This window comes from Aquila chrysaetos, chromosome 18 (genome assembly GCF_900496995.4).
Source record: "Aquila chrysaetos chrysaetos chromosome 18, bAquChr1.4, whole genome shotgun sequence".
Classification (NCBI taxonomy): Eukaryota; Metazoa; Chordata; class Aves; order Accipitriformes; family Accipitridae; genus Aquila; species Aquila chrysaetos.
Genome location: NC_044021.1, coordinates 17,170,513 through 17,197,484, shown reverse-complemented (window position 1 = coordinate 17,197,484; position 26,972 = coordinate 17,170,513). Strand labels below are relative to the sequence as shown.

Genomic DNA, 26,972 nt, shown 5'->3' with positions numbered 1-26,972 from the left:
TTATTTTGCACTTTGAAGCAAGTTTCTTCTGCAGTCTTAATCACAAAGCTCCACCTAATGGAATGAGGAGAGAACTGTGCACAGAAAAAGAAAGGGAGAGAGACACTGCCAAGCGCTGTTATCAGGGGAAAACTGCTACACAACCGTAAAGCAGTTCATCTCCTCCACCTAATTTATAAAGTCTCCCCTTCCAAGGACTTTAAAACTTTGAGGTGGGAGGACAGAAAAGGAAAAAAAAAAAATAAAAAAGCTTTAGCTTTTCATCTGAAATTGTAACCTTTTTATTGTAACTGATAGATATTTCAATCCATCAACACTAATATTTCATGCTGATAAGTCTCACCTTCTAGGTTGCAAAGCATTTAAGAATTATAAATATATAAAATAACCTGTAAATGTAGGTGTATATTTACTGATAGATGTCTCATTACTGAAAGATTTCACTTTCAATAATGAAACAATCAACTAGGTTTTAAAAAAATTGGCAAAACCTTTCTATCAATTTACCCACTGAAAATGGAGTCTTTCTGTACAATTTTAGATCATTCATTGATATCACACTGGACCACAACTGGAACACTAGCATTTCAAAATATTGCTGCAGGAAAGGGGCTGAAGAATCAAAAAAAAACTTTGCAAAGAACAATGCTACTTTCAAGGCAGAACAAAAAAAAAATTTAAATTAAGAGCTTTGCAGATGTTAATATAAAAGGTTGGACAAATTCCTGCAAAAGCTTAAGAATCCACTAGTGATTTCAGAATAGCTCCCCACTCAGAGGAAGGCTCTGTGGCCACTTTCAGACTTTTTCTGCAACAGAAGGTACAAATCTAAATGTCATCTTCTATCAGGACAAAGCGTTTCATTGAAGAACCAGGACATTTGTCAGGATCATCTTATTTAAGGTGACTAACGCAGTGATAGCCCTGAGTCTGTATTTTGAAATTGTCAGTAGTAGGACAAGACTAGCTCATTGTTTTTAGTACAAAAATGCTAGTTTGGTGTTTAAAAGTCTTCTATCAAGAATTGCACTTTGATATTCTGCACAAATAGACCTGCCAATCTCAAATTGTTTTAATTTCTAACATTTATGATCAGAAGTACAGGTACAACATCTGCAGCAGAATATCTTCCATTAGAAAGGTGATTAAATCCCATCTTTAACAAACCTCAAGTAACACTAACGTGCAGTTAAACCAGGCTATTTCACGGCCAGCTCAGATTTTGCGTTTCTTCTCTCTTAACTTCACTACTATCATTAACCATGGTTCATTAAGACGCTTCTCTTAACCCTACTTCTGTCCCCCCTCTTCCTTTGATGCCCTTGATCGGGGCGTATAATGGCTCGGTTCCGCACGATCTTCCTTCCTTCACTTCACAAAATCTCTAGTAACGCCGCTCTCCCTGAAACTTCAGCTCCTCTGCTTAATTTGGCTACACCTGGACAAGACTTTCAAAATGTATACGGGGTGGAGGAAGGCAGGCGCGGTAACGGGACGGGTAAGCAGTGTCATCTCATTAGCCTGAGAAACCCGAGCGGAGCCAAGGGGGGGACGCGTCCGCCCGCTTCACCTCCCGGTGCGCCCCGGACGCACCACACCCCAGCACGCTGCCGCTGCGCTCAGCGACGCGTCGGACCGAGGAGCGGCAGCCGGGGAGCAGGCAGGCCCGGGCACCGCCAGCGGCGGGACGGATGGCGGGGGGGGGAGGCCGCCCCCTCTGCGGGAAGCAAGCAGCCGTTATTTCCGTTGGAGAGGGAGGCCGCCTGCACCCCGAGGTATGAACCGACTTTGGCAGGGCCGGCCGGCCGGCGCCTTCGCTCTGGGAGGCCGCGGGGCTTGCTCGGCCCCCGCCGCCGGTGAGCCTGGCCCGTGGAGCGGCGAGGAGCCCGCCGCCGCCACGTTTCCCCCCCGCCGGGGCCGGGGCCGGGGCCGGGGCCGGGGCCGGGACGCGGACGCCGCTCGCTGCCCTCCCGCCGGACCTGCGGCCCCTCACGGCTCGCCCCGCCCTCCGGCGGAGGCCACACCCAGGAGGCGTGGCGTAGACCCTCACCCTTCACTCCCGCCGCGCACATGCGCAAACCATCACGTGGGCGGGGGAACGTGTCTCCGCGCCTGCTCATGCGTCCTTAGTGATCCGCCGCTCTTCCCCCGCCCTCGCGGGGCTTCTAAGGAAAGCCCGGCTCAGCGCATGCGTCGGCTGAGCCGAGCTTCTGATTGGCTGGCCGGCTCCTTCAGGCCAATAGCAGCGACGGTTCCTTCGGCGGTGTGGTTGCCTCGTCTTCCAATGGGATTGGCGGTTGTTGTCAGGTGGCGGCCGTCGCTGCCCTTCCTTTCCCAGGTGGTTCTCCGCCAGAGATGGCAGCTGCCGCGCGGCCGGGCCCGGAGGAGCTGGCCTTGCTGGAGAAGTTGCTGGGCCTGCCGAAAGGGAACAAGTACGGCGTCCAGGGGGAGCGGAAGGTGAAGGGAGCGAGGAGGGGCCGGGAGCGGGCCGCGGCGCGGGCGGGCGGGCGGGCGTCCACGGACCCCCTTCCCCAACGGCTTCTTCCCTCCCCTCCCGCCTCCCCGGCCCGGCCCGCCGCGACGATTCTCCCCCCGCTCTTCCCCAACGTGTGCCGCGGTGTCTGAGGTCTCTCACCCCCCCCGCCTCCAACCCCTCGCCGGGGCCGGCGGGCCCTGTGCAGGCCTGAGCTGCGCATCCCCGCACGGTCAGCTCTTCCCCCTCGGGCGGGGGTTTCACCTTTTGTTCCCTCAACCCCTCCCTTCACCACCCGCCTGAAGTTGTGGCTGTAGGGTCTCGCTACCTACTCGCAGGTTCTGGAAACCTCTTCACTCTGCCTGTGGAAGGGTTATCGTGTGTCGTTGGAGGGGTGTCGGCTTAAAATGTGCTTGCTCTTCCACCACTCTCTTTCTCCCTGCGTTTTGCTGGTGCCAGCGCGGTTATATCTGTGCTGGTGCGGTTAAATTCTGTGCAAAAGATACGTTGTTAGTACTAGAAATGCATCTGTAGTGAAGAACTGTTGCTCTTAAATACTTTTCTGTTTTAAAGTAGATGTCTTGATATTTTGAAATTCACATGGAAACATTAAGTTCCGTGGTTTAGAGGCTCCTGAGGCATGAAAAATGTAACGTGGGGCTGAGGGTGTCACAAATGTCTGAGGGCCTTTACATGATTGCCTCTGAGAAAGACAACAGAGGAAAGAAGCTGTGCGGTTGCCTTACGCTTTTATATGTTTTTTTCTTGACTTCATTTACTGTTTATGCTTTGAGTCCCAAATATCACTATATGCATTCTTTGGTTGCAAAAACTTTCTTAATTATTTAATAACCTAAATGGTTTTTTAATGCTCTTACTGTAAAGTCTGAAAAATCAAGTAACTAGATCTGTCCATAGTTTTTCTGACTGCATGTTCAGTGGAAAAATTGAATAGTAGTCAAGGACTCTTGGTACAGCTGTAAGATGACTATTGTGCTTTCAATTTGCATCTTATGCTAATTAAATCCAAACATAGACAGGCTCCTCTCTGTAGTCAGATGCTATTAAAAAAAAACCTCTGAAGTATTGGATTTTAATCAGTTTCTCTTCTATCATTTGATGCCATAAATGACTGAATGAATGGGCTTTCATCTGTTGCAGTGAGTTTTAATTCATTCACTTAATTTGTGACTCGTAGCAGTTCAGTTTCCTTTCCCACAGTTTAACATGTGGCAGTGTCACAAACAAAGACATGGTTAAAACTAGAGGTGCGTTGTGTTGTCCTCCCCTAATACCAGTGAACTACTATTACCTTCTGTCAGAGAATTTGGCAATAGAACAGTAAGTATGAATAAGCATTTCAGTAAATGGCTACTGCAGTCTGCTCAGGGAAAAACTGGATGCTGCTGACTTTACAATCTTAAGTCAGAGTCCTGAATTTGAAAATGAGTTAAAAGTTAGTTAATAAGATTTCTGCCAGTGTTAGAACAAGCAATACTATTTCTTGCTAATATTGGCAGAATTTGGTCAATTGGAGCTAAAAGCATCTTGGTTTGTCCACGTGCATGTGTTGAATACACTTCTGTACAAACTGAAAATAAACCTCCCCATAGAGTAAAAAAGAGAATATACATGGGGGGTTTTTTATGTTACTGCCTTTAGTATGAATAGTTCTGAATTCTGATATGTTGCTCTAAAGATCCTTTTAAGGAGCTATAAAAAACCCACTAGCTATTCTTACAGAGACTACTTTTTGAATGAGTTGTTTAGCATTACACTTTTGTTTCCTCTTCTAGGTTCCTGTTCTTCAAACAAACAATGGTCCTGGTCTGACAGGATTAATTACCATAGCTGCCCACCTAGTTAAACAGGCTAAGAAAGACCAACTGCTTGGAAGTACTGCAGAAGAGAAAGCTGTTGTTCAGCAGTGGTTGGAATATAGAGTGACTCAAGTAGATGGATGCTCTAGTAAAGAAGATACTAGAATAATTCTGAAGGTAAGAAGTACTTAATTACCTTACCACTGAATTTTGGGCTGGCTAGACCTTGAAGAAGATTACAGTGCTAATGTGTGTATGAACAACCAATTAATAAAACTGAGAATATCCGAAGACTTTACAGCATCTTTAAGTACTGGCTTTTATCCTGCTTGCTGCTTTTCACTTTTATTGACAAAAATAAGCCAGCAACCTGAAACAGGAGGGAAGACAGCTTAAACTGTAAAATATATGAAGCAGTGCTCTTACATAGAGCCTTCCAGATAGTTTAGAGATTGTTCAGTTGTCTAGTCTCTTATTAGCCATGTAAGATGCCAGTTTCTTAGTATCTTCATAAAACCTCAGTTATAAACAAGTTGTGTTGTATTTCGAGATAACACTGCTCTGATTGTTTTAAGAGCTATTCTTATTGATTTGGTAATTATGGAATACAGGCCACACTTGATGGTGTGATATTTGGTATTGATACCAAAAGGACATACTGGACAGAATTGTGTGTAAAAAGTGAAATCATAAAGGAACCTCTGCAAAACTGCCCTTCACATTGAGCTACTTTGTATGGAGGCTTTGGTCTACTGTATTAAACTTCTCTTGTAGTCTGAAGCTTACTTCCTCTTAAGCAGGTGGAAGCAGGAAAGAGAATCTCGAGGGTCATCCTGTTATTTGAGCAGCCAGATGGCAGGGAGTAGATGGCAAAACTTACTCTATTTTCCTTCTTATTCCTTGTGACTGGTAATTAGTATTTGTGCAGTCTTTTGGGAACAGAGCTTGAAGAGAAAATTTGCTTTACACTCTGCTAAGGTCTCTGTTTACTAAGTAAGTGTGTATGAAACAGCAGTGAAATTCAATCAGTTTTTAAAGTGTTTGTTTTTTCTAACTTTAAAAGTGTGTTTTGGTCAGAAGGTGCACAATGCTCAGTGCTAGTAGTGAGTCTGGGTTTAGAAATAGCTTTGTGAGCTGCAAGGTATTAGGAAGGTTGACTTTACTCAAGGCTAGCAGAGTCTTAATTAATACTTGTGACTTTTGTTAGGTGCGGCAAGTCTGAGTCAACTAGAACTATTGCAGAAACCAAAGATAAACTGAAGCCAGGTTCAAGAGTTAATACATTGTGTTACTTTAAATTAAGGAAGATCTTGCATCTTAAAATGGTGCAAAGCAAAACCTTGTTAGTAATCTGTTGTCCTTTTCAAACTGACAGCCTCCTTGGTCTTGAGGGCTTGGAATCTCATGCCTGCTTTACAAGGATCAATTTGGTGAAAGCCATAAAGAACTGTTTCTCTCACTTACACCCCAGATACAATGAGATTAAGATAATTCAGATTATCTGTGGAATATCTTCCATTGGTTAAGCATGAGTTTGTTTACATTGCTTTTCTTTTTGTGACATCTCTGGTCTTATTTTCTATGTGCAAATACTATCAAAACCTTTACGGTCATGGTTACTCTACAGATACTGCATGAAAACTGTCTACCCTTTGGGATTTTCAGAACTTGATTGAAGGAGGCATTGACTAATCAGGGTTTAACTTCAGGTTTAGCTGTACTTTGACCAGGTGGTATGACTAGGTGGCCCTCGGAGGTCCCTGTTGTGTAATTAATTTTTTTTTTAAAAACCTTCATGACGAGTAATACCGGTTATTTTTCAAACAAACTTGTGATGCCTTTTGTTCTTTCCCAAACTGTGAGAAGACCATATGAGGATAAATAAATAACTTTTTTTTACCTTTCTTGCCCTTCTATCATATAAAAACCAAAAGCAAGTCTTCTGTCTTGTTATAACAAAATACATCTGCTCTGGATGGCTTAAGTGATGATACCTGCTTTGTCAGCACACACACATGAGTATTTGCAGAACTGCATTTGAGTATTAAAACCAGATGCAGAGATATGATGGTTTCCTGCTGAAGCTGGTAGCTCTCTTCAGTTTTAGCCTTAGCCACACTGGCAGTGTAGAAAAGACAATATACTGAAATACAAATACATGGATAAATCAAGTGTTTCCAAACAAAGCAAAATTTCCTTACTGAGAAACGGTCAGTGTTACTTGAGGGAGAATCTCTGCCTTTAAGTATATTCTAATAGATACTACCACTGTAAAATTTTCCTATGGATTTTTTTTTTTAGCAGGTGTTGAATAGCCAGAATTTATTTTGACACAGGGCTGCTGTGGAATTGTTCCAGCACTAATAATTTCACAGTATAGCAATTAAGATTTTTTTTTTTTTAATTTGTTCTCTTGCCACCATGATTAATCAGAAAAAGAGGCAGCCTACCATTAAAGTATACTATGCCAAAAGGGAGTACGGGTGAAAAAAAGAAAAACTAAAATAGGGAGGCAAGTCTGAGGTTGTAGTTTTACAACGTGTCTGGAATACACAATGGCAGTCTTGGGACAGTTGCAGCCTAGAGCCACAATTTATAATAAGCTGCGCCAAAAACAGTTCAGTCACTTCTGCTGTAAACTTTAGGCTGCCTCTATTTAACCCTTAACTGAGGTGATGTGGTTCTGAAAAACGTCAGTAAATAACTGCTTTGAAGTTTGTTAATTTGAACAGGAAGGGGTTTCTATTGGCCTTAGGAAAATAGGTTCTTAAATTGTTGTTACTGACATGTTGACTAAAGCTGTTACTTGGCATGAAAACAATCATGAAGTAGTCAGACTATCTCAGCCAGGTTTTTTATATTCATTCAGAGCAAATGCCATACTGTTCAGAACTGGCTAATGAAAGTGCTCTTGGAGTTTTGTTTAACTTTGATTTGTGCTCCTGTGCTGGAGAAAATAAATGGGAGCAATACCTCTGGACTGTTTTTCAGCAGATATGTAGGAATGATGATTGTCAATAGCAGTGATAACATAATATCAAATGCATTATGTTAACTTTCTCTTCCACAGGTGAGAGGGTATTTTCCTTTCCTTTTTCCATGTTTGGTTAGTGGTAAATTAAGCTGCATAGGGAAAAAAAAAAAAAAATCTGAAAATTACTGAGGAGTCGTGCTTGATAACTAGTAGTTTTTCTACTCTCCTGGGAAGGAATTGAGAACCTTTGTGAAACACTTGCACCATCAAATGTCTACTTAGATGTTAATGAATTCCATTCAGGAGATGTGAATGTCTCTGCTTTGTCAATTTTAGGTATTCAAAACTTGAGGGTTCTTCCACACACACACACACACACACACCCCCCATCTTCAGAGGCATATTCTTAAATAACTGGGAGCTTGTACTTGAATTCACAGAAAAGCTTCCATAGAAATGTAGAAATCTGTAGTCTCTGAAGGATAATTATAACACAAGAATTTTTGTGCACTACTTCCAGTGTCTCGTACAAAAAATGTTCCATGATTTCAACTAATTTTGTCCCAGTTTCCTGTGCTGTCTGGCTGTAGTCATGAAATCCAATTAGAAGTCTGAATAAGAGAGCTTCAATTCTTGTTTAATATGCTTGTTTGAAAAATTACTGTTTCCACAAATATATAAGCAGGTTAATCCATGCTCTGTCCATGCCGTTAATCCACAGTTCTTGTACACTGTTTTTTGACAGACTTCTAAATGGGATGCCTACTCACTTTGGCAAGCTTGTCCAGCAAGCTTTTTTTTTTTTTTTAAATTTCAACATTCCATGTTTACTTCTCTCCCTTTTCTGGGGAGCACTAGGATATTTTTGTGTGCTTACAGGTGTAAAAAAATGAATTTTGATTATTTGAGCAACAAATGTTGCTCGATTTTCTTATGTCTTTTACAGGAAATGCAGTATGTTGATTATAATGTTCTTCCAGACCAGGTTTAGCTCATAGGTTGCCAGTTAGACAGAAAAGTCTTGCATTAGAATTAAAAATATGGCTATGCCCCAACAGTGCAGTTCTGCTTTTCTTGGATATGGCTGCAGAAGCCTTTTCTTGGGTTCTGTGTTGTCAGACGCTTTCCTGAGGCATTCGAGAGTGCTCAGCTCTTTGTCTTTGCATGGTGCGATATAAAGGCATTTGGGGCATAAATGACCTTGAGAATATTGCTGACTGAAAGGTTGTGCTTCTGTGTGTAAGGGAAGTACAAATACCAGCAGTGTGGTGTTACGGACAAAATATCCAAAACAAAATCAGAGTATGAGTACATCCATTGTAAGCTGTTGAGTTGTTGTAAGAAGCAACTGTTACTTATCTGAGCTGCTGTCTCAACTTGCAGTGACTGGAATAGATTCAGTTGCCTTAATGAATGAATTGGATTACAGACAATTAGATTGCATACTTAAAAGACAGTAAGCGATACTGTGGGGTAGTCATAAGTATGCTGTGGATGGGATGTGTTGAGCTGTCACTCTAGATATAGGCTGTAAATTGGATTTTTTCCACAGAACAAGCAAATGGAAATCCATCAGTTAGTCCATAAATAATGCAACGTCTCTTCTTTCCGTTGCTTTTTCCCCCTCATACGCAAAAATGGAATTTGAATTGCTGCAGTTGTTCAGTGCATATTAGTTCATCAGACTGCAGTTATGCCTTAAATAACTGTCTGAGATTTGAGAAGGCGTTTCCTGAGGGATTGCAACAATAAGTTCATATAGTTACAAGCAACTTCCAAGACTATTTCAGTTACTTAATACTGGGATTCTATACACGTAATCAATTTAAGTAGTGACGTTCACTATGTGAAAGACAATGATACAAATGACAGCTAACAGACCTGAGCTTCCTGGATGTAATAGAAATTCAAATACAGTTTTGTATTCATATTTTCATTAATCTTTTCAGGACAGGAACACTATTTCAGTTTAATACCGTGGTCACTTAAGAAACTTGACTTTCAGGAATTTTAACACAGCTGGCTATTAGCCAATAATATAATCATCTATGGGAAGCATAACCCAAGAGGCAAGATTAACTAAATGTGCCTAGTGCACATGAAAAAAAAATTATACTGTGGTGTTTCTGTAGGTTTCAAAATTAGCTTGACTTCCAGAATAAAATCAGAATAACTGTCTGTATTTTATGGGAGTAAAATACATGTTCAAAAGCAAAATTGTAAACTATATGCTAATTTATCTAAAACTAAACCATATTTGTCAAATTCCATTTGCTCAGTTAACTGACTTCATAAAATTTGAAGACCAGAATATGTAATTGTTCACACTATAATGGCTTATCTTGCATTTAAAGTTTTAGAATTTTTTAATTGACTAATATTTTGAGTATACGTGCGTGGTACACTCAAAGAACAAATTTATTCTTTGTATGATATTAACCCATCTTTGTATGATATTAACCCATCCTGAAAAACTGGGCAAACAATATTGCTGCATAGAAACTAGCTTACCTGTTGAATAAAACTAAGAATTAGCATGCCATAACTTCTTTGATGCAGAAATCCAAAATTTTGAGCAGGGAAATAACTGTGTTGATTGTACCTTCAGAGATTACTTTACAAAATCCTGTAAAGTAATTCCATAGCCTAGACTAAGAAGAAAAGGGGGGTGGGGGTGGATATAATTTCAGTGGTGTTACTTGTCATTATAATGTATGTTGGAGTTTCTGGTTAATCCAAACGAAAAATGCTGGTCAGAATAGACAAGTTTATGATTTTTATTCTAGTAAACAGATCTCTAGAGATTTTTTTTTTAATTCCTGCAAGCTTTTTCTTCTTAATATTGTATTTGTCTTTGTGTTTTATGTATGAAATTCCGCAGAACTGTAGTTATGTGTTTGAAGTAATTTAATAGCTAACTAACATGAGCAAAGCAGTAAAGCAGTCTAAAGAAAAGAAGCTGCATAGCCAGGGGCAGATGACCTTACAGAATTTTAACTATGCAGGGGTTAATATTTTTCCCTGATTTGCTCTAATAAAAGAAATCAAAGCAGACATGAGGATGTTTAAATATTACAGAAGTACAGGAGTCCTGTCATGAAGAGGTTATTAAAGAAACAGTAAGGTGGCATAATGGAGTCAAACTTGTCAAACGCAAATGCAAGGTCAGATGTCTTAAAGTCTCAGCATTTTAGTTTTGTGTTTTGGGTTTTTTTATGTATGCACTGTAGGATGTCTCCATATCAATAAAATTACGGAACTACAAAAACTGCAATATGCTTAAGGCTAAATGCAATTTTTAAATTGTTCACTAATTATTAACCCCCTTCTTGCCCTAGACCTTTTTTTTTTTAAATAAAAGGTTGTCTTAAAATGGAACATGCTGTAATTGAGACTGAAAAATTATTTCAGGCACGTTTTGAAAAATGGTGGCTATGTTTAAGTTGCTTACCTCTGTTTCTGGGGCTGTGGGGAGGGGGTGGCTTAAGGAGATCTCTGAGGAAAAAGGAGTGCATTTACTACAAGTTTTTTCAACCAGCAGAGGAATACTAGCAGGGAGAGTTTCCAAATCCCAAGGAAAAGCTGGGAAACTGTTTTCGTATGTTTCAGGAAAAGACCATTATAAAACTAAAGCTTGCTTATGCTGGGATCAGAGTTAAAGTAGATAATTTTGTTTGCAGTTACATTTCTTTCTTTAGAGGGAAGTAGAAGGCAGAAAGGTGTATAAATTGGATGAGAAGTAGGTAAGCTGTGGAGAAGAGGAAGGACAGGAAGAGAGGTAGGGCTGATGTGCGATGCCTGTGTTCTCAGAAGTTATACACTTGAGCAAGAAGTCTGTCAGCCTCCTGTTTTCTGGCAGAGAATGACTGCATACAAAAAGCCATGAAAAAGTGTATTTCAGTGATACAGATCTGAAATATTCATTGAACCTAAATGGAAGCCTTCTACTACCCACTCTTATAGCCTCTGATATGGTCTTGCTGAGAGAGAGATAATCTTAAAATGCTGAAGCAGTGCTCTCTTCATACAGACTTAGATAGCAACTGAATCGACAGTACCAGTCATTAAGAATTGCTAGCAGTGATTTCAACATTAATAAAAGCAAGTGTCAGATGATACCAGCTGATGGGCATCAAGTTTCTGGCATTGAGCTTGAAATGTGCTATTTGTCTCCCATCCCACTATCCCTTTGTGTTTCCCTGGTTCTTACACATTTGCAGTTCCAGAACCTTGCTGACCAGCTGCATTGAGTAAGTACTGGAGGGCAGGAGAAGCTGCTGCTGGAAGAGCAATATGCTCTCCTTAGATCATACGACTGCATCTTCCACTTAAGAAATGTTAAACATATAACAGCGGTGCTTCTGAGTCACATGTGCTAATAAAAAAAATATACCACTCTTGCATTTTTTAATTCCAGTATTTTGAAGCCAAGAAAAGACAGATTTGAAAGTATTTCTGTGGAGTCAGCTTAATATGTAAAATAAATCACACTTGTATTTACAAAAATTTGAGTGGATGTAAGTGGGGGTATTATGAAAAATTATGTGCTAGCAGCAAGCTGGCTAGCACTTTGTTTAGAGACCAACATTTAAATTTTATTGAATTCTCACTGTCAAAGAATGAGGATATTTGAGTTTATTATCTTGACACTCTTTTGACATTTTCTCTTCTTTTAATGTTTTTCTCCTTTGCTGAGTTGGGATAAATTAAAGCTGAAGTTTATTTTTATATGCATGGTCTCCAGAGGAAGTTTTCTGTTCTTTTTAACAATTGCCTTAATATTTTGTTTTACAAAGTCAATACTACAGCAATATAATGACTTTTTCCTTTTTAGAATCTTAACATACACCTTGAAGATAAAGTCTACCTTGCAGGAAACATTTTTACGTTAGCAGACGTTTTGATGTACTATGGATTGCATCATGTCATGGTAAGTATTATTTGCATTATTTTTATACATACAACTATCATATTGTTGTTTATCTAAAGGGCAGTTTATTATTATAGAAGCTGACCTACTGATTTGATCAGTGACAATTACAGAACAAAAATGGAGATATTTCTTACAAGAACTTCCAATAAAACTTGTTTTTAAGTTGTTAATTTTTTACTTTTTTTAATATTTAGCTATGGATCTGTCAAAAGAAGTGTATTCTCTGTGGTGTCCAGAATGCTTTAGTTTACGTAATGTAAGAAGGACGATACCTATCCCTGTGTTTCTAGGTATGAGGACTCTTATCTGTTCAAGTCTGAAACATGACTGCTTACACAACTACATGGGGAAATAGAGAAATGAAACTGAAAGGACGTGTCAGAACTGAAAGTACTGACCTTATTAGTATTGGAGAAATGCTGCTGGTGCTATGGAAGATGCATATAAATTAAGTTCCTGAAGGATGAATGCATATAAAAGTGTGAGCCATAAGAGAATCGGTGAATTCAATCAACTGGGTGAATGGTTACCTCATACAATGAAAAGCAGGGCTCTGGGAGAAGAGTGCAAGAATGCTACACTTCAAAAGGGAGGCAGGGAGAAGATCAAGTAATGAAATACTACCAAAAATGAGAGACAACTTAAGTATATCTATGTTGACTGTCCAGGAGTAAAGGTTCAAATGAGAGAATGTCAAGCATAGGATAGGGAAGGGAAGCTTAATTTCAGAAGGTTTTTGAAAACATGTTAAGAGTAAGTCACTTAGAAATAATTCTGTTAAATCCTATTTGCCTTGTAAAATATCTTAAGTAGTAGGATAGATGTGTTGACTAGAGTGTCAGAATGGGTTACCTTTCACACATGATATGTAGACATAGAAAAAACATATAAGTACTTTCTAAAAACATGACTGTATGTGCTGTAAAAGAGTATGAGTGCAAATGAGACTTTAAAAAAAAAAAAACTTAGGCAGGGGAAAATCAAGCATATTTTAAATTTAGAGTTTGCTCTAGAGTAGACCACCTAATCAAGAAGAAAAGATACAAGTTATTGCTTTGGGAAATAGAACAGATGGTAAAAACAAATGACTTGGTGCTCTTGGGTGCCTGCAACCATCCAGACACTACTTGGGACAAGTTTATAGTACAGCATCTGTTTCTGAAATGTTTGATTTCATGGAAGACAGTTTTCTGAATCGGAAGGGTATGAAGGGCAAATAATGGGGTGGCTATCCTAAAGAAAGAGGAAAATCTGGAATCTACTAGCTAGGAATTACATGTATTTTGAAGGTTTTGGAATTGATTAATACTAGTACTTAACTATAGAGGTAAGATCTTGAACTGTAGAATCCTGTGATTTATTTTTTTTTAATTATTTTTATTTTTCCTGTAATGAGAAAAGTTCAGAGCTGCTTTGCTGCCCTAAGCTTTAAAGGGTGGGAGACGGGGAGGCAGGGAAAGCTGCTGTATCTCTTAACGTGATGTGGTCCAGGGAAGCAGTCTGACATATCCACCACTGTTTCAGCTAAGCCTTGTGCAAAATACTAATAAATGCTTCCTATAATCCCTCAAGAGAGGAGGTAGAAATGGGAGGCACAGGGAGGAGACCCACAGTTCTTGCTGTCCGTCAAGCTGTCTAGAAAATTGATCTGAAAATGTTACTGATGATGACCTTTAGGATTAATCTCTCTGCTTTTGATAGACTTAACAGCTACAGGCTAACACAAACATTAGTAATAGAATACTGTAAATATTAGTGACATACCATGATCGTCCTGAATGAGCCAAGTATTATTAGAACTTTAAAAACCTTTGGATGCACTTTTCATTGAAAAGCTTTGTAAGACCACCCAGTCCTGTTGCTCACTTCTTCACCTGTGGTTGCATACTCCTTTCTTAGTGTTTCTGAATATAGATCATACATCTTTATATTCCTCCCCTCGTCCTACCCTCATTTTGCCCTTCCCGGTATCTAGAGGAGGGATTCTGGAACCTGGTTCTTCACTGTCCAGGCTTGTCCATTTGAACTTACTAATCAGTTTGTCTACTGAACAGCAACAACTCTTAATTTTGCAGCTGTATGCCTTTCCTTCATTCTTCCTCTCCCTTCTAGTTCTCTTAATAAGCACAATAGTACTCTGTGTTTAAATATCCATATTGTTGGAATGGAATTAGTATTTTAATGAGTGAGGGTCAGATTCACAGGTAGTGTTTCAGGCTGCTTGCAGACTGAGTCTATTAATTAGAACTACACATTTGTAATAATAAACAGGGACTAAATTGTTCTGCATCATAATATGTGTCACAAACTCAAAAAATGTAATGCCTCATACTGTCTAAATGAGCTTTTTCAATCAGTGGGATTTACATTGTCATATGTAATTCCATGTCTCCATGTATCTAATATAAATATTGTTATCTTCAGACGCTTTGATTACTTAAATACATATGTGGATAAATATGATGAACACTGAAGTTCTACTAGGTTAAAGCATAGATTGCAGAGGAAACATGAATTTGGAAGCATTGCTTGAGGATAGTTCAGGCAATCAGTAAGCATTAAATTCCCCCTGTGGTAATGAACTTGTTTTCATATCATTTTTTTTATTTAAAATTTAAAAAAAGGTTTCCCTATGCTTTTATTCTTAAGTATTTTCAACAGCACAAGTCCAGCTCTAAGAGAAATAATCAATACAAAGATTGGTCTGTTTTTATACTTGAAAAATTTTGTCAGAACCAAAGAAGTAGTCTCAAATCTATATGTCTGACTTGAAAATTTCTTTAATATGGTCTAAAAAAATAACTTATGGGTGGAATATATCTGCAAATGGAAGAAGCCTCAGTCAAAATTCTGGGGTCAAATCAAGTACAAAACAAAGCTGTTCTCCTCGGGTCAGAACTACTAATACTGAACTATAATGAGACTCCAATAGTAGTTTGTTTTCCAGTTAATTTTTTTTCATAATAAACATTTCCTGTAGCAAAGAGATTGCCATGAATTTTTGTTAATATTCACTGATATGCTGCTTATATTTGTACTGGGATAACGGGCTTTCCTTCTGAAGAATGATGCTAGAAATGATACTTAAACTGAATTGCAGAAAACAGTCTTACTTTAAAGAAAAGATTTAATTTTAAGCATGTTCCTTTAACAGCAGAAAATTAGTGAAAATTATGTGAAAGTACATGTATTTCATTAAATACACCATTCAACTGGTTTTACCTAAAGGCTAAATTTAAAAGTGAGATAGTATCCTTTTTCTTGATGCTGAAGAACTTCAGATGTAGGCAGGTATTTTTAGACTTTCCATGCACATGCACCATGTGGGAATGGGAATTTATGTCTGCATCCCCAATGCTTCTGAAAACAAATATAATTAAGCTTGTGTATTTATAGTCCTTCTAGAAACTCTTCTAGTTGCATTGTATGATGACCGCCTTGGTTACCCTTTGTGAGCCTTGTGGTGGAAGAATAAGACTTTTTTTTTTTTTCCATGACATAAAAAAAAAAGCCTGTCAAATTGAGTGTCTGCTTCTTTGCTATTAAAATAATTGCTTTAATAGCAAATAATTATTTTAACAGCAGAACAGCAGCCTTTCTTAACTTGGGGGAATTATCTAATTTAATGAGGAAGAACAGAAAATACCCATCTAACAAAATGTTGTAAAAAATGCCATGGAAGTGATCTCTAAACAATTAACCCAAGAGTTATGTTCTGAGTAAAAAGTAGAGCATGCCACAAAGTGCTTTTTAATATATTTCACTGATAGAGTACATTATGTAAATAAGTAAAAATATCCTGCTTGTTGTGCCTAGAGTACAAAAAGGGGTTTTGTTATTAGAGTGGCTGTCTGGTTTGCCCTTCAGATGTTTTTTCACTATGCTAACAGAATGGAGGAGGACTAGTTTTCCAGATCTTATTTTTTATTTACATCAGAGAAATGCGAAGATTGAGAATTACCAGTATAAAATTGTGGGGAGGAAATACTGTATCTGCTGCAAAATCCGAAGTTTAGTTCAGCATTTTCATAACCAAGTGCTTATGCACTAAAGACTTTGAAAAATGGTATTGTAATTATAACTTGAAGTATACAACACTCACAGAACTTAAAGTGACAGTATTTTTAGTATCTGCTCATACTTAAACACTTTTCTTCACTTTCAATAATTTTAGCTGGCCTTAGAGTACACACATTGCTCTTTTCATGCTCCATGGTGCTTTGTGAATGGTACTACAGCTTCACACCAAGCACCAGCTTCCACCTGCCATTAATTATAACAAACTGCAGGTGATGAAAAGCATCTTCCCCTAAATGGTACTGCATGGGGGGGTTTTGTCCTGAATATACTGTACTTGCAGAAGCTCAGGCAATTTGTGAAGCACTCAGTGTTACATTTTAATAGCTTCCACTTTTTGTTTGTAATGCCTTTAAAAACTCTGGAGTCTTTCCCCTTATTCGTGTTATTCTCTCCCACTTGGCTAATGCCGATTAACTCTCTTACGCTTCTAGCTCAGCAAAAATAATATGGGGCTGTGTTTTAATTGATTTGTCTGTGCACTTCTATCGGACTATATAGCTGTAGGAATAGTGTTTACATTTCCATACCAAGAAAAAGCAAGAAAAAAACAGATTTTCTTGTACTGCCTGAACTGGGGTTCATAACAGTTCAAAACTGCAGAATTTTTTGTGGAAATACACGTGCAGTGCTATGCTTGTATTCTGGCAGATGAGTCCCATAGAAAGAAGAGCTGCTTGGGTTTAGGAGCAGCTGCAAGATCCCTGCTTTTTGGCTGTTGCCACAGTTCCTCTTAATGTCCTGTTAATAGAGCTTTAATGCTATGTGGCATTGGTTTAGAATTCCTTCCTGCAACTCCTTGAAATTACTCTTCCTTGGTATTTTTGGAGTGGTTCATCTTCTAGTATATATCCTTATTTTCTTTTTACCTCTGCATGTTTAAAGCTTTCTAATTCTAAGCCAAGTGCTGGGCTGTGTGAAAGAACAGTAAGGAGAAGCAGCAAATGTTATAGGCAACTCTTGAAATTGAAAGGGCTGCTGTGTCATGAAGTGAAATTTAACATGAGAGTTAGTTTTGCACATCAGCTTTTCACTTGTCCAGCTGAGTAAATGTGTATCCGTAGCCCTTGCTGTGATTTAAAGTTTGTTGGAGCATATTTGTTTCCAGCTGTCCTGTGCCCAAGATCAAATTTGCAGTGAACCTGCATTATCCATGAAGTCTAGTGTTTGTAGAACAAGGCATAAGGAATATGCCATCTGTTTAGCTTTTGAGGAGGGGATTAACCTTGATTAGCTTTAGAAGTCTAAACATGAAAAATATTAGGCATGTCTAGCTAGTGATTTGTCTGTTAAAACTATCTTCTACAGGTGCTCCCTTTCTCATTGTCTGCAGGTGTTGTCAAGATGACTAAGTTAAGCTTGATGGCTAACTTAGCTAACTGAAAATGAAGTGAGGTGAATCCTGCACTGATTGTCTTAAGTATTGGTGAGATAAGATAGGGTAGTTGATGTGAAGTTTGCATTTTGTTCCTGATGCAGTTTTTGTAGTTTGTTTTGAGGACTACCCCATTTGTAATTCAGTTGTAGTAGGTTAATGTGAGGAAGCAGATCATTGTCTAAACTGATGAGCTAACTTCATTACAGAGGAATGAGGAGACCTAAAACTGCTAGTCAAGGAACAGTAATAAAGGTGATACAGGATGGGAATGGTTCTTCTACAGCTGGCTTGAAGGACTCAGAAGTAATAAAAGACCTTGTAGCGAAGCTTTGAGGATGTTGCTGACTTGAACTTAGAAGACATTGAAAGGTATAGTTAAGATCTGTAATTGTAGGTGACTTTATCTGAGCCAGTCCTCTGATAAAAGTAAATGTAGGCTTGAAGCTCTTTGTTAATCTTGGCCACAATTCTGTGGCAAGGAGCTGTTGCAATAGCTATAACATAGTTGGAGGCTTCTTCCTGACTGGTCTTGCAGCTCTGTACATCTGGCTTAAAATAAGCAAGTGACTGTGCTGTTCACTTGAGAACTCTGGTGAACAGCAGGACCTCAAACTGTAGGAGTAAGTGATAGTACTTTAAATATGTTTATGAAGTATGGACAGGTTTCCAGTTTGTTTTACTGTGGTAGTTTGAATCATGCCATTGCTATCTTAATGATGTGAGCAAGCACATCTGAACAGTTAAGTGTTAAGCTATGCGGTTTCTTAGTAACTATTGTATGACTATTGCTCAAAATGGAAAACAACTTTCAATTTTTCCATCTAGTCTGAAACTGCCTGAAAAAAACTTATTCCTGTGCTTATAATATTCTTTGACATACAAAGTAGTCGCTTTGCCTGTGAGGCAAGACCACCGGCTAAAGTGAAAGACTCGTACATGTTGTGGAACTCTTTCCTGCACCCCCCGATACTGTATGAATAGACAGATGCATTAAATTAAAGCAAGCTAATGCCCTTTTTCCTCCTTCTCTATCATACAAATGTATATTCCACCCTCCAGGTCTGTTCATTTGAGTAAATTAAAAGTAAATACGTATTTTGGGCTGTGAATTGTAATATGTGAAATTAAGATAAAATGCTGCTGGACTGTAACAACTTTTTATGTGAGCTGAAATCAGCTGTAAAACTATCCACTTTTATTTTACCTTACCACATGTTATGACACTAATGATGCAGTGCCTTGTATTGTTGGTGCCTTATATTTCTTCTCATGCAGGTGGACCTCACAGTGCAAGAAAAGGAGAAATACCTTAATGTGTCTCGTTGGTTCAACCACATTCAACATTATCCAGGTGTCCGACAACATCTGTCTAATGTCATCTTTATCAAGAACAGATTATACACTAATGCTCATTAAGGAAAATTTTAACATCATGTTGGAAGGGTGTTTGGGAGTTTAGAAGTTACACTGTCCAAAACCACTAACTTGCAAATACTGGTTTGTAACCTTCTGTATGTGAACCAAAACTGTTGATGCCTCAAATAATATAATTGCATTGAATTGCTATTGTTCATTCAAGAATTTGAACTAGTTAAAGAATTGTATCATGTATCTGATTAAATGCAAGAATGGTAGAAAGATGGAAATTGAGTTTTAATTCACTATTTTTTAAAAATGAAAAGTTCTTTGAATTAAACATTCAAGAGTAATTACATGGTCTTTGTAGGAAAGAATTACTTATTTTCCTTCAATCATTCACTCCTTTTGCTATTTATTGAATTTTTACGTATGTCCCGCTTTCTTTTCATTTTATTTTCCATGGATGTTTACACTAGTTTTGTAAAAGTTAAGAGCTATATTGTGTGCCAAGGATGTGAAAAAGGGAACATGCAAATGTTACAAAGTATTTATGTGACTGAATAAATTATTTTAAAACTGTAGTCTTAATTTGGCTGTGAAACTTCTTAGTTTTTCTTCAGTAAAGAAAATGAAGATTTTAAAAGGTTAGTTCACTTGCTACTTCATTTTGTGGTATATGAACTTTTATTTTGATTCTAGAAGCATCTTCTTTCAAACTGGGTAAACAAAGCTAGTGATTTTCAAGATTTTGCATATGTCTCACTTCATATGGTATTTCCACACAAGTGTAAATGCAAGTTTCAAGATGCTAAAAAAAACCACCAACCCAAACAAAACCAAAAAACCTCCCTCAGTTTAAGATGATGAGGTAGTCTGTCAATTTCACTCTCAATGTTTTGAAGTTTGTTTTAAAACCAAAGACACTTTTGGTGAATCAGACATTTGGACAGGTCATTTCACTGTAGAATGTGGTCCCTCCAGTTTTTATTTTTAACAAGTTTAAAATTGCTTATATAATGCCGTAAGGATACATCTGAATTGGGTAATTACCTTCTGCACAATTCAGTTAACACTTATTTTAAAGCACTGAAAGAAATACAAAAATATTTTGGTATTTTAATTGATAAACTTCTTTGTTGGTTTCTACAACAGTGTTGAGCAAACAACTTCAGTTGTATGTTCTTTTGTCTTAACTTGTGTGCTACTTTAGGAGCCTCCCACCCAATAAGGTAGATATAAGGATATCTTGGATAGCTGTTTGAGCGTTTTGAATGTTACAAGGCCTTAAGAAAAAAAATAGGTAGATAATGAGATGAGGTAATTTAAAATGTATCTTAACACATAAAAGGACAGAAGAAAATTGCATTAGTAAGCTTAACTTGGACAATTCCAAGCTCTCTAATAGGTGTTTTCTGTATATATATAATTTCTTTAGAGGGTTTACAGGCACACAGTGTTTGTTATTTTCAGGAATATCTTACATTGTTAAAAAGGAAGATACTCTTCTTTGGTTTGAAAAAGTTCTCGTTGTTTCTCAGGGGCTTAATTCTCAGCTTCTACCATTTCTCTTGTTAGTTATTCTATTTAGAGGCAGGCCTTGTTTACTTAATTATGAAGATCTTACTGAAATCATGAGATCTGTTCAAGAATTGTGGAGTGAGCTTTAGTGCAAATATACATTAGAAACTTTATACTCCAGACTTTTCATATTTGACTACCTGAGGGCTTCAGGTTTTTACTGTCAGTACTTGCACTCTTATTTCCCAATTTATTCAAATATTTGTTGCCTAGTAGTATGTATATAAGTGAGTTTGCTTTTTTCCCCCACTTCTGGCTGGGAGCAAGTGATGATGAGATGAGACTTGGAAAAAATACCTATACTTCTACTAAATTCTACTATAATGAACCATTTTCAGTTTCTGAAGGGGAGCCATGAGTGGGAATCATCAGTGCATTTGGTCAAGGTTTGTGCAAGTTTCACATTCATCTTATGGATTGTTTGGTTTTATATATGCTATTGCAAATGAGAATGATTTAAGTTTTGTAAAGTGTATGTGCAAGCCTTCGTTCATGGAAATAGCAGCTTGCATTACAGCCACGAACACTGAAATGGAACCAGAGCTAAAAATATTGCTGAAAACAATACTGTCATCTTTTCAGACAAGCTTTGTAGTGATGATGCTACAAAGTGTCTTTTTTTTTTTTTAATCCCAGTCAGCTGCTGTTTCCAAGTGTGGGGATTTCTCAAGGTGCCTACATGCTACTGCTACAGTATCCCCTAGCCTCTTGTGCCAGTTTTGTTTTCTCTGGTGTAGAACAGAAGTGTTACTTGCTGCTGAAATGTTATTAAAAAAAAAAAAAGTTCAGCTAACAGAAAGATTAAATGTTTAGAAGTGGATTAGTAAAATTTAACTCTATACTATCTAAAAGGCATTTGGTCATTATCATATGCTAACTTGAGCATTTCAATTTTCTCTCCCCTGCAAGGAGAAACTTAAGGGGGTAGAGGGTTAAATGCAAAGAAGGATGAATTGAGACTTTGCCTTTATAGAGATGACTGGGAAAACCAGATGGTATTGATTTCCTTCCCTTTCCCCCTTCTGTCTAATGCCTTTTGATCATCAAGGACAACTAAATCTGTTAAAAAAACTTCTGAAAAATCATAAAAATGCGGCTAGGTCTATCTGAGATTGTATGAGGTACTTTTTTTACGATGATGCTTCATATTATTTACAGATGAGGTCTAGTGTATGTGAGCTTTCAAATTAACATTGATGGTCTCTATAAAGAGTGTGCATGGGTAAATGTGCTGTTTTTAAAGCTACTACCACTTGTCTTTCTGTTTCTGTAATATTTTATTATACTTTCACTGAACATTAGTAAAAGTGACTTTCCTCCCTTGCAACCCCCTTCTCCTTTCCTAAAATTTCAGTTGCTGAAGGGCACAGTAATACTGTGATGTTGTTTTACTGTTGTTGCTTCACAGTTTGATGATGATGATGACCATAGTGGTGTGTAGAATTTATTTTCACAGCATTTCATGATCAGTGACACTCTCATTTGTTAATGTATCTCATCATTGCAGTATTATTATTTTGCATAATTGTTCTATCTAATTTATTCAAGGGGCCTGACATGTTATGGTCTTTTAAGTATGTGCCTCTAGGACTTGAGGTTGTTGCCATATGGTGAGATAGTGCTGCATGACAACCTTTCAGCAACTGAAGAATTCAACAGTGAAATAAATATGATAATTGTAAGTGTTCAGTGAAATCTTACACTTACCACTTTGACTTGTCTTTTTCCCCTTGATGCCAAGATGACCACTGCTTGCAGACAAGCCAGGTTGAAACAGGTGTTCGAGTATTGCGTCAGATATGTTAGAAATGTGTTGATGATTTTTCAGTTGTCTTTGTATGTGTAACTTCATTCTCAAGTGAGAGTTCAGTTTGACTTCAGAAGTCTCTAGGGGCAGTTCTTTTGTGTCATCAGTGATTTACCTACCAGGTTGGCACCCCAGTTTTCCACACAGAAAACAAGTTAGGAGGTATCCCTTCTGGTTAGCAATTGAAACAGTCCAATCAAGCAAGTTTTGTTACCCTTCTTCACTGCCCGCCCGTAGTAAATACTTGCTTTCAAGAGGTTTGCACTTATTGAATTGCCAGAGATTCTCGGGGTAGAATGCGTAACATTTGGACCATGAAGTCTCCTAGCTAGCATCTTAGCTGTTTGCCTGTAAGAGGTAATGTTTTCACATCGTTTTAATCTTTTTTTTTTTTTTTAATCTTTTAATCCTTCTCTATAGCCTACCCTACCCTCTTCAAAATATTTCTAAACTGCAAGTAGCCCTTCTCCCAGGAATTTCTTAACTGCTGTCTGAATCTTTGGAAGAACATAGGCCTGGAAATGGGGGACTTATTCTTTTTATTTTAAGGTACATCTTAAACTTCCCAATAGGTGTTGGCTCATTGGAGTATCTTGATAAAATAATTCTTCAGCTTCACTTTCTTTCTCTTGCACACATGCATACACACACTTACTTAAATTATAGCTGATGGAAGAGTAATCTAGACTCTTCATCGTGGGTGTGGATCTTGGGTTATTAGCACAGAGCTGAGACTCTAACTAAGGTTTAAGATGGACGTGAGTACTTTGCAATTCAAATAAGATACTCATTTATATTAACTATTTTATATGAAAATGTGACTTAGAAGTGTTAACCTGGTTTTGTCCATGAAATAAAATACAGCCAAGTAACATTACAGATGAAGACAGCTGTAGAACTTGGGCATCTTTATTCTCTTGGTTAAAAAGCAATAGACGATCAAAACTCTGCTTCTCAGTGCTGTGGATTTGGAAGACATGAGGACAAAGTACTTGAAGAGATTAGCTGAGAGAGGTGAAAATAAAGGAATAGGTACAACTATAAAATCATTATCAAGAAATCCAGTGTACTCTTTCAGAGGTCCGGTTCATATTCTTTCTGATCTGCTAGCATCTTCTGTTTGCACCTCTGGAGGTGATTTATGGTTTGTCTGCTACATGAATGCTGAAGTTGGGAATAGAGACATTATCGTGATTTTTCTTCAAGTAAATTTGCCTTGGTATGGCCGTAAATTGATTTTATAATTGTATGTGTATAGAGAACCTAGTATGTAATTTTTTGTACCTCTTATTTTTGAATTTTTTCGCTAGGAAGACGGATCTGTAGGCCTATTTTATTTTTTTTTTTTTTTCTTTTTCCCTTTTGGTTTTCAATCTTATCACTTTTAATCTTTGGTGTGTTTCACGGTCTTTAACTTCAAAGTGTAATTGCAATGATGCAGCTGCTTAATGGATTAATACGTTTAATATTTTCCCCCTAAGAGCGGTATTTCTTCTTTGCATCTATAATTGGATCGTGCTGCTGCTGTCCCTAACGGAAACGCCAGGTTTCATATTCACCATACACCTGAGCACATGCTTACTTAGTAATCTTAATTTTTGCTCTGGATTTATCAAAATTGAATTGTATTCCATGCATTTTTTGTGCTTGAATTTTATTGCAAAAGATGCGTGAGGGGAGATGCCATCATGCGCCTCTGCTGTGCCGAGCTTTTGGATTAAGGCTGGGTCTTTGTATCCCACTGCTGCATGTCTCGAATATTAGATTTATAGTACTTCAGAGCCCAGCTCCAGGGCAATATACAAAGATACCACAGATTTGGGGGGGGGGGATTGCTTTTGTAGCAAGGGTTACTTGTTGCTGCTCTGTGCTCGTTCCTGCAGGCGTGGCCTTTATTTTCCGCGCTGGTAGTGACTACAGGCACCGCGGCTGCTGCAGAACGCTGTGCATCCCATCTCTCACTCTGCAGGCAGGCGGGAGGTGAGTAATTTTTCATTGTTGCTGCATCTGAAGGATTCCCCTTTTCCTCCCTACGCTACCTTGGCCCCTTTAGGAAGATTTTCATCTATTAAACTTTCCCTTCTCTGTTGGAAGAACTAAATCTCTTTCAGCATTTCCAGGCTGGTGATCTAATTTGACAGCTCGTCGGTGATGTCTATTCCACTTCAAAGAGGCAGGTAGCCTCGGGCTAGCCAGCTGCATTGTGGATTCTGCAGATTTGGCTTGCTGTTCCTGCTGGGTGTCATCTGTCTTCTTAGTCTTGCAGTGGATAATTTTTGTCCTCCCTAGCATCATCTGCCTGAGCAGTTTCTGCCTGGCAGGCCTGTCCGTCCAGGTTGAGCATCAAATACAGTAGCCGCACGGCTAATCTGACAAGGCACTCCTCCAAACAGCGCAGCCCCAGGCCTGCTTTGGCCAGCATCGGCATCGCGGCCCGCAAACTTCCAGCCATCACGATCGCGGTCTCGGTCTCCCATCACGGGCGCAGCCCATGGACTTATTCTGCTGGCGCAAAGTACGTCCCCCGCCTCGCCCTCTTAAGGGCCGTCGCTCCGATTGCTCCCGTCCCGGCAGACGTCTGCCTCAACAGGTTTGGGTTTCCCTGCCTGTTGCCGGCATTTGACTCGGACACCGCCACTTGGATGAAAGAATCCTTTAGTGGATTATCATCGCTAGACAGCCCGTGGGGGAAATGACAGGACTCGGCACGTTCATCTGAAGATTTTGCAATTCGGAGTGCTGCTAACGCTAATGGGAAGTGGCAGGGTGATCCCTAAAAGAGAAAGCGGGTTCCATTGCACGGCAAAAGTGACAGAGGTTGTTTAGCCTATCTTCCAAAAAAATACATGATGACTACATATGTTGATTTTCATGCTCCAAGCCATAGCTATTTCCATATTTTTGTGACTTGATGACTACTTCCTACAAACTGACAGGTTAGGGGCTCCACAAGTACTGTCTTTTTATAGCCATCACCTCTTTAAGTCCTCCTTAATTTTTTAAAATATGTTTTGAGAACAAGCTTGATGGGGCAGTGAGAGTAAGCAAGGGGGAAAAAAACAAAAATGAGGCATAAATGCAGCACATAAAGCATATTCTTAAAAAAAAAAATAAATATTCAAACAAAGAGGAGAAATGGTTTCAGGACAGTAGTCCTAGAAACCGACGCACTTACCTGTCACAGGATTTGCCCTTGTTGCAGTCCCGTAATTCCAAACCTGACATTACTGATGATGTAAAAACTCTTTCCTAGAAATGCAGTAGTTATAAACCCCCTTAACTACCGGATTTCCTCCTAGCAAATAAAAAGATAGCTGGAGCACAGGGCTTAGAGGGGGAAATAACGTGTCAGGGAGACTAGGAAAGGATGGCAGCTAGACTGGAAATGGATAAAATTAACATTTGAACAATTCTACCCCTAATTATTAATGATCATCAAGCCAGCTGGAATATCCTATAGATATTAATATATGAGCACTAGCGTATTTTACTGGTGATTGTCAAGTGCTTATGTGCTTTGGATCCAAGTGGAAAAATATAAATACTAATATATAGGGTGCAAGAGGTGGTTACTTTGGGGAAAAAAAGATATGTGAAAGGGAACAGTATTTTTTTTTATAACAATTCTTACATTAAATAGGCAATTAGCAGAGGTAATATTTACAGACTATGTAACAGTGAAGGAGTGAAAAACTATTTTAGATTGTATGTTTATGCTGAATTTAATAATAATGTTAGTTGAAGTATCGAACACTTCCCAATGTAAGATTCATTTTATTATTTATAAAGATTCTAACTATATTTTGACTGATGGGGGGGGAGAGATTGTTTCAACAAAACCAATTAGCTCATTTTTAAGGCTGAGTTTAGAAGATTTTATGTATTATCAAAAAATACTATAGTGATTTCAGTGAGCAGTTTCTGAGCTTTGACGACGGGACACAGAATTCAGTAATAGGATCAATTTTTGTGTTTGTTGTAATAGTGTCACACAATAAAAAAAGAACCCAGTCTTTTTTTTTTTTTTTTTTCCCTCAGCCAGGCAATTGTTCCTACTTGTAAAAGCTATGCAGAGTAGAATGCAGGCAGAACTAATTTCTAACAAAGAAATACATACTACTCCTGTTTTCTACTAATAAAATATTAATTGTTCCAGCTAAACTGGCTCCTTTCAGGTATTCCGGGTCAGGACACTGAAGGTTGCGGCAACTGTAGCATAATTTGTGGTCCAGTTCTTCCTTCATCAACCATACACAGACACTGAGCAGTCTGGTATGTATTGCGAATTAAAAAAAAGATTTGTAAAAACCCAAACTGTAGGTGCAATGACTTAACTAGGATCAAGCTGTTCTACAAGTTGCTGAGTTTGTGGCACGAAAAAAGAAGTCCCAGAAGGTGGTTAATATACTGTAAGTTATAAGGGAAGTACACTGAAAAAATCGTAATGCTCTCACATGGCTTTAGAAGAAAGGTGCGGGGATTTCATGTCATTTTTGCTTTTTTGCATAGCTGTAAAAGAAGACTGCTGCTGCTCTTAATTTTCGTAGCGCGCCTGTCCAACAGTTGTTACCCG

General features: G+C 38.5%; 1 protein-coding gene across 4 annotated transcripts; it reads left to right on the top strand.

The window, feature by feature from the left end:
• The first annotated feature begins 2,265 nt into the window (after window positions 1-2,265).
• On the top strand, window positions 2,266-26,686 carry EEF1E1 (eukaryotic translation elongation factor 1 epsilon 1). 4 transcript variants are annotated; one of them, XM_041118313.1, is made up of 5 exons: window positions 2,266-2,457; window positions 4,270-4,470; window positions 12,102-12,197; window positions 24,283-24,379; window positions 26,575-26,686. In XM_041118313.1, the coding sequence occupies exons 1-5, from the start codon at window positions 2,356-2,358 to the stop codon at window positions 26,661-26,663; spliced, it is 585 nt and encodes a 194-aa protein (XP_040974247.1). In that variant the 5' UTR covers window positions 2,266-2,355; the 3' UTR covers window positions 26,664-26,686. The 4 variants fall into 4 exon arrangements, with proteins under 4 accessions (XP_040974247.1, XP_040974248.1, XP_029897647.1 ...); XM_041118314.1 differs by lacking the exon at window positions 26,575-26,686 and adding an exon at window positions 24,511-26,560; XM_030041787.2 differs by lacking the exons at window positions 24,283-24,379; window positions 26,575-26,686 and adding an exon at window positions 18,931-19,595.
• Window positions 26,687-26,972: the final 286 nt, after the last annotated feature.

Coding starts and splice junctions, on each gene's coding strand:
- EEF1E1 (XM_041118313.1), top strand. CDS start 2,356: ATGGCAGCTGCCGCGCGGCCGGGCCCGGAGGAGCTGGCCTTGCTGGAG. Junction 2,458..4,269: donor GCGTCCAGGGGGAGCGGAAG/GTGAAGGGAGCG, acceptor TTCCTCTTCTAG/GTTCCTGTTCTTCAAACAAA. Junction 4,471..12,101: donor ATACTAGAATAATTCTGAAG/GTAAGAAGTACT, acceptor TTTCCTTTTTAG/AATCTTAACATACACCTTGA.